The sequence below is a fragment of the Tasmannia lanceolata genome, unplaced genomic scaffold (genome assembly GCF_043159265.1).
Source record: "Tasmannia lanceolata isolate RefF3 unplaced genomic scaffold, GAP_Taslan_0.1 ptg000020l, whole genome shotgun sequence".
Taxonomy (NCBI): domain Eukaryota; kingdom Viridiplantae; phylum Streptophyta; class Magnoliopsida; order Canellales; family Winteraceae; genus Tasmannia; species Tasmannia lanceolata.
The window spans coordinates 29,547,545-29,555,472 of record NW_027518697.1 but is presented as its reverse complement, the minus strand read 5'-3'; the positions used below and the strand labels follow the sequence as shown (position 1 = coordinate 29,555,472).

Sequence of the window (7,928 nt, the reverse complement as noted above, 5' to 3'; positions counted from 1 at the left end):
GAGCTAGGCTCAGAATTGCCTCAAAATTTAGCCTGAGAATCCGGGTCGTTACAGAGGTGGTATCAGAGCTTATCTAGGTTAGTCAGTGAGGAACCTAGTGCGAGTCTGGGTATATGTCTAAGGTTGGGTAGTTGAACCTAATTAGCTAAAGTACAACCTAACCACAATTTACATGATCATAATTAAATTAAGTAAATTAGAATTTTTTAGAACTAACAATTGTGTGTTCTTTTGACAGATGGATCAAAGAGAGTTGCGAGGTAATGCTAGGAGAGGTCGTGGTGGTGCCCATGTTGGTGAAGGAGCAGATCCTTTACTCATGATTGCTGATCTCCTTAGAGGTCAAGCTCAGGCACAGGCTGCTAACCAAGCAGCTAATCAGGCCGCTTTGCAGAACATTGCAACCACTCTAGCAGCTCGACATGCGCCTGCAGCAGATCCGACTAAGCTGCACAGGCCATTCAGGGACTACAGGCCATCGGAGTTTACAGGAGTGGGAGACCCTTTGGTTGCAGACCACTGGATTTTGGAAGTGGAAGGAATTTTTGAAGTGATGGAGTGCAGTGATATTCAGAAAATCCGTTTGGCTACCTTTTTACTAAAGGACCAAGCAGGAGTGTGGTGGAGATCCTTACTGCAAAATTATCCTTATGCTAAGAATGAGACGTGGACCGAATTCAAAGTACGGTTCAACAACCAATTCTTTCCTAACCATGTTAAGAGGGAATTGGCATCTCAGTTTGCGTCTCTGAAGCAGGGATCTTTGACTGTGGCTCAGTATGGAGCCAAGTTTAGGCAGTTGTCGAGGTATGCACCTGGCTATGCCTCTACAGAGGAGGATAAAGTTTCGAAGTTTGTTGACAACCTTCGCCCATCTCTTATGGCGAAAGTTGTTCTTCATGAACCTCAGACTTTGGTATAAGCTTGCGCGAAAGCCGAGATGGCTGAGCGTAGTGAGAAAGTGATTATGGCCGCCAGAATGCCGCCATCAGGGAGCAGGAATCAAGTGCCGCCGCCTAAGAGACAGAGAATGGAAGATGGAGTTCCTGCAAGGGTTCCTTGTGCTATTTGCGGAAAATTTCATGCTGGAAGGTGTTGGAAGACGATGAATGTCTGCCACAACTGTGGAGACCCGAGTCACAAGATTTTGGAGTGTCCTAAGCCTACATTTAGGGACATGAGACCTCAAAGGCAGCAGCAGAATTTTTAGCCAGCAATGAATCAGGGGAACCGAATTAATAATAATCAGCAGCAGCAGAAACCCCCAGCGCAGCAGCAGCAGCAGAATCAGTGGAAAGGGTATCAGAATCGCCAGCAGAATCCGGAGAAGAGTGCATCTCAAGCACCTGTCAACCGAGTCTATGCGCTTAATCAACAAGACGCTGATGCCTCCGACGCAGTCATTGAAGGTCAGCTTTTTGTTAATAATACATCTGTGCATATTCTTGTAGATTCTGGCTCTACCTTGTCATTCATATCGCCAATTTTTGCGAAGGAACTGAATTTGACCCCTATTACTCTAAATTTCCCTTTGAGAATTATTACTCCTTTAGGAGATGATGTAATTACAAATTTAGTGTGTAAGGGATGTATTATAAAGATAGGTGGTAGAGAGCTTTTGGCTGATTTAGTGCTATTGGAGATGAACGATTTTAAAGTTATCCTTGGTATGGATTGGCTAGCAGCTTATCATGCCAATGTGGATTGCTTTCATAAAATCGTGAAATTTGCAATTCCTGGAGAAGAAGAAATCATTTTTGAGGGAGTGAAGCGCCCTATGAAGAAGATTAAAGTAATTGCAGCTGTGAAAGCTCAGAAGTTGATCAATAAAGGATGTGAATGCTTTCTGGCTTTCATGGAGAATGAAGAAGTCAGTATTGAGTTGTCTGTTTCAGACATCCCTGTGGTGAGGGAGTTTCTGGATGTCTTTCCAGAAGACTTTGAATTACCTCCCCACCGAGAGATCGACTTTACTATCGATCTTGTGCCAGGGACCGAGCCTATTTCTAAAACACCTTACAGAATGGCCCCGGCTGAATTGAAAGAATTGAAGGAGCAGTTATCAGAATTGTTGGAGAAGGGATTTGTTAGACCCAGTTCATCCCCATGGGGAGCTCCTGTGCTATTTGTGAAGAAGAAGGATGGTAGTCTTCGCTTGTGCATTGACTACAGGCAGTTGAATAAGGTGACTATCAAGAATCGTTATCCCCTCCCTCGGATAGACGATCTCTTTGACCATTTGCAAGGAGCTACTCATTTCTCTAAGATTGATTTGAGATCTGGATATCATCAGTTGCGTATCAGAGACGAAGACATTTCAAAGTCAGCTTTTCGTACTCGATACGGTCACTATGAATTTGTCGTAATGCCGTTTGGATTGACAAATGCACCAGCCATATTTATGGACTTGATGAATAGAGTATTCAAGCCATTTTTGGATCAGTTCGTGGTGGTATTCATAGATGACATCCTTATTTACTCAAAATCTGAAGAGGAGCATGCTAAGCATTTGGGACTTGCATTGGAGACTTTGAGAAAGAATCAGTTGTATGCAAAATTCTCTAAATGTGAGTTTTGGCTCGAGCGTGTTACATTTTTGGGTCATGTGATATCAAAAGAAGGAATTGAAGTGGATCCTACTAAGATTCAAGCAGTTACTTCCTGGAAGCAACCTACCAATGTTACTGAAATCAGAAGTTTCTTGGGTCTGGCCGGGTATTACAGGAAGTTTGTTGAAGGCTTTTCAATCTTAGCTGGACCTTTGACTAAATTGACCAGGAAGAATGTTAAATATGTTTGGAATGAAGAATGTGAAAGCAGTTTTCAAGAATTGAAGAAAATATTGACATCAGCTCCAGTTTTGATACTTCCTACCGCAGAAGGAGATTTTGTGGTGTATAGTGATGCATCATTTCGAGGTTTGGGTTGCGTGCTCATGCAATCAGGCAAGGTCATTGCCTATGGTTCGAGGCAGTTGAAGAAGCACGAAGTGAATTACCCAACTCATGATCTGGAATTAGCAGCAGTGGTTTTCGCTTTGAGGATATGGCGACACTACTTGTATGGTGTCAAGTTTGAGGTTTTTACAGATCATAAGAGCCTCAAGTATCTTTTTGATCAGAAAGAGCTGAATATGAGACAGAGAAGATGGGTTGAATTTTTGAAGGATTATGACTTCACCTTGAGTTATCATCCAGGCAAGGCTAATGTAGTGGCTGACGCTCTTAGCCGACAAGAACACCCTATGATGGCCTGTTTGATGATGGAAGAATGGGAATTGCTTGAGCGGTTCAGAGATTTAGATTTGGGAACTTGCGAAATTGGCGATAAATCCTTTATTGCTAATATTCGAGTTCGGTCGAATATCATAGAAACTGTTAAAGCAGCTCAGATAGATGATAAAGGAATTTTGAAATTAAAGGCTGAAGTTGATTCTAAACCAAAGTTTTCAGTAGGAGAGGATGGATGTTTGTTCTTTAAAGACAGAATTTGTGTGCCAGCTAAGGAAGAAATCAGAAGGGACATTTTGGATGAGGCACATAAGTCTCGTTACACCATTCATCCAGGTAACACAAAGATGTACCAAGACTTGAAGAGGAATCTTTGGTGGAGTGGAATGAAAAGGGGACATTGCTGAGTATGTTTCTAAATGCCTAACTTGTCAGAAAGTAAAGGCAGAGCATCAGAAACCTGGAGGTACATTGGACCCTTTGGAGATTCCCATGTGGAAATGGGATAGCTTGTCCATGGATTTTATCATGGGTTTACCCAAATCGAAGAGCAATTGTGATGGTATCTGGGTGATTGTGGACCGTCTTTCTAAATCGGCTCATTTCATTCCGATTAAGAAAGATTGGAAGTTGGAAAAGCTTGCTGAAACATATGTGGCTCAGATCGTTAGGTATCATGGTGTGCCCTCGACCATAATCTCTGACCGAGACTCTCGTTTCACTTCGGGATTCTGGAAGAGCTTACATTCTGCTTTGGGTTCGAAGTTGAGTTTCAGTACAGCATATCATCCTCAGACTGATGGTCAGACTGAAAGGGTAAATCAGATCCTTGAAGATTTGTTGAGAGCTTGTGTTCTAGATTTTGGTGGAGATTGGGAGAAGCATTTGCCTCTATGTGAATTTGCTTACAACAACAGCTACCAGCAGAGTATTCAGATGGCTCCATTCGAAGCTCTATATGGCCGTGCCTGCAGATCACCTTTGTGCTGGGCTGAAGTCGGTGAGAAGCAATTGCTTGGACCAAAGTTGGTTCGAGAGTCGACTGAAAAAGTTGCATTGATTAAGGATCGTTTGAAGATCGCGCAGAGTCGACAGAAGAGTTATGCCGATCAGCGGAGGAGAGATTTAGAATTCGCTGAAGGCGATATGGTTTTTGTGAAGATTTCGCCGTTCAGGGCAGTAATGCGTTTTGGAAAGAAAGGGAAGTTGACTCCTCGTTTTATTGGACCCTACCGAATTGTGAAAAGGATTGGGGCAAGAGCTTATAAATTGAAGTTGCCTTCTAATTTGGAGCGGATGCATGATGTTTTTCATGTATCGATGCTTCGATTGTATCATCCCGACCCTTCACATGTTTTGGCCGAGGATGATGTCGAGCTTCAAGAAGATTGGTCTTTTTCTGAAGGACCTGTGAAGATTTTAGATCGAGAAGAGCGAGCTTTGCGAAATAAGACGATTTCGTTGGTCAAGGTTCTTTGGCGACATCATGGCGTTGAAGAAGCAACTTGGGAGCGCGAATCGGAAATCTTGAAGAAATATCCGCATTTGCTCGGAGGTATATTCCTTACTTCTCATTTATAATCTGTTGTATAATAATCGGTTGTTTTCGGTTTACCCTATGAGAGAGATCAAATTTCGAGGACGAAATTCCTCTAAGGGGGGTAGAGTGTAACAACCCAAAAAAAAAAAAACTCGGAATTCCGAGAATAATTCTCGGAACTCCGAGAACTACTGGAGAGGTCTCGGAACTCCGAGAAAATAACCTCGGAATTCCGAGAAATCGGACAGTAGTTTTGGAATCCGGTTCTCGGAACTCCGAGAGCATTTCTCGGAACTCCGAGAATTCTCGGAACTCCGAGAAAATGCCTCGGAACTCCGAGAACGTCGCGGATTGAGAATCCGAGAGTTTCCAAACTCTCTATGAAGTACCGATTTCCATCCTTTTTGGTAAGTTAACACCCAAACAAACCCTAAAAGGATTCATGACCATATATATACACTATCTTAACCTAATGTTCTTCATAAATCAAAACCCTAAAACCTAAGGAGAGTAAGAAAAGGAGAATTCAAGGAAAGGGAGAAGAAGGAAGGGCTTTCAACTCCAAGATCCATCAAGCTTCATTCAATCCTCTCAATTCAAGTAATCAATCACATCAATCAAACCAATCCATTCAAAGGCAAAGGCAAGATTTCGGATTATGTTTTGTAATCTACACTATAACTAGAGTTCTTGAAAATTTAGATAAAACCTCTTATGTTTTTGTTTCTTGATTCTTGAATCCAATTCATGGCTTTCATTGAAAACCCACAACCCTATGATGGAGATGATTTAAAGGCCATAGTTTCATATACCCTTGATACCATTTCCCTCGTACCCAAAAAGGGGCGAGAAGGTCAAAAGAACTACGTGAACTCCTCGTACAAAAACAGTGCGAAAGGTATCCTCGTACAAAAACAGTTCGAAGGTTATAATTCTACATGGGTATCATTGTGTATAGAAATTAATGGGGAAGGAAAGGGAAGAGCATAGTCTCTAAACGATTTTAGAACCTTAGATTCTAATGACTAGAGCAATAGTCTCTAATGAACAATCATATTTAACAAAGAGTCCTATTTTGCAAATTCAAATGTGCTATCAGAAAAACCTCTATATTATTGCTTATTGTTGCACCAAATACCATGTCTTTCTTGATATGCTAAATTTCTTTGATATGCCTCTAATATGAGATGATTATATCTTTACATCTTCAATTGCCTAAAGTTAAGTTTTATTACTCTGCATAACCGTTATTCTTGCATCCTGACCTTTAAAACTTTTCAACAGACTTTAATGGCGAAAATCCAGAAAACCAGCAAATCGATCAAAACGAAGGAGCATTTGCTGATGAGATGACCTAGGCAATGGGATGGGGAGAGATGGCATAGTTTAGGCAGTTATTTATTTCTTTTAGTTTTCTTTCCAAAGTCCTTTGGGGCATGGATATTTAATTTGGCAAATTTGTGGAATTATTATTGAAAGTATTGGAATAAAATTCTCTTCCCTTATTTTTGTCTCTATTTCATTAAATAAATGATTTGTTTTTAACTAAGACTTCCGCTGTATGAAAGAATGAATGTGTTTTGTGCCTCTTTTATTTTTTGAGAGGCGTAGCAATCCGGATTTTTGGGGCTCGTTTGCTCCGTTTTATAAAGAGCTAGGCTCAGAATTGCCTCAAAATTTAGCCTGAGAATCCGGGTCGTTACAGGTTATCACAGAGGGTGTCGGAGAAACAGTTCTCCTCTCCAACCGCGAAGAAATCTGAACCCAAGGAATAGTGAGCTTATCTATGGTGTCAACTTCCTGAAATATTTGAAAGACATTTAAAATCACGAAAGAATATGAACAGTGCACACAAATACGCATAGATAGGGATAATGAAAGAGAAGAATGGACTTTATTGATTAAAAATTTGAGTACATGGTTCACTCTTATTAAATCAAAGACAAGATAATAAGACTAAACATTCTTTCTAGACTTTTTCTTCGGACGGGGATCTTCTTCAAATGATTCTTCTAAAGGTTTGATGGTTTTGCCATCCCAAGCAGATGAAACGGCTTTGACAATCTTGGGCTTGAGATCCTCAGGCGGATAGAAATGACGAAGAGAAGGTGCAATGGACTGCTCCCTTCCATCCTGACGCAAAATCCTGGCAGGAATGTAAAAGGAAGTCCTTTTGAGGCTGAGAAGGCGGATGTAGTTGGCCTCTCCAGTATTGAAGACGGCTCTTTGAATCCTAGGCATTTGCCAACGAATTTGATCTTGTTGGTGAGAATTTAACCAGTCGACCCAATCAGTTTTGTGATCTAAGGAAATATTGTGACGCCGCTTGCGAAAGGTACAATCATTGTTGACAGGAGTTGCAATCTTCAGCTTGTGACATAACCACACTTGGTGTAATGCAGGACAACCTAAGAACGACCCAATGCAAGAGAGGACATAACTTCCAGGAAATGAGCCATCACGAAAGTGAGCCATGTCATCCAACCCATTGAAGGTTTATGCTAGTATAGTAGGAACTGGGTTGGCTCCACGATCAATATGATCCACAAGATCGAGGAGAACAGCCGACGTAAGGCGAGAAGGCTGGATGGTGATGAACCTAGCATAAACACAGAATCTCAAAGCGCGGCGTCAAGTCTTCTGGAGTTCAAAATCAGCACGGTGTCTAAGGGGAGAGAAAGTGTCGATCAACTGCTGCATGGACACTCCTTGATCATTTATGAAGGAGTCAATAGATCCATCTGGAATCTTCATCAAGCGACAGAACAAAGGACGATAATCTTGTTGACAAGATGGCTTCACAAGAGGCCATCCATTGGATATTCAAACAAGGCACACCACTCTGCGAAGGTGGGACACACCTCTTGGGTCCGGAAGCGAAAGACATGATGATCGAGATCTCAACACTCCGATGCGGCATAAAGTAATCCCCAATCAGGTTCAATGGTTGCCAAGTAGCCAATGAGCCTTTTCTCTTCCTTGCACACGGCCAAGAAGTCTGATTCATCCAGAGTCCCACGGATCCAATCTAGAATTTTGCAGGTGGACATAATGCCTGCGAACCAAGAGAAGGGATACAAGTATGATTAGATCATCAGGATTATATAATCATAGGATTGCGACACGGTACCTGCCAATTGAGAAAGGGAATGAAAGTA

At 41.7% G+C, this 7,928-nt stretch overlaps 1 protein-coding gene across 1 annotated transcript; it reads left to right on the top strand.

The window, feature by feature from the left end:
- The first annotated feature begins 1,216 nt into the window (after nt 1-1,216).
- Nucleotides 1,217-1,944, top strand: LOC143853948 (uncharacterized). The gene is made up of 2 exons (XM_077363643.1): nt 1,217-1,884; nt 1,935-1,944. The coding sequence occupies exons 1-2, from the start codon at nt 1,217-1,219 to the stop codon at nt 1,942-1,944; spliced, it is 678 nt and encodes a 225-aa protein (XP_077219758.1).
- Nucleotides 1,945-7,928: the final 5,984 nt, after the last annotated feature.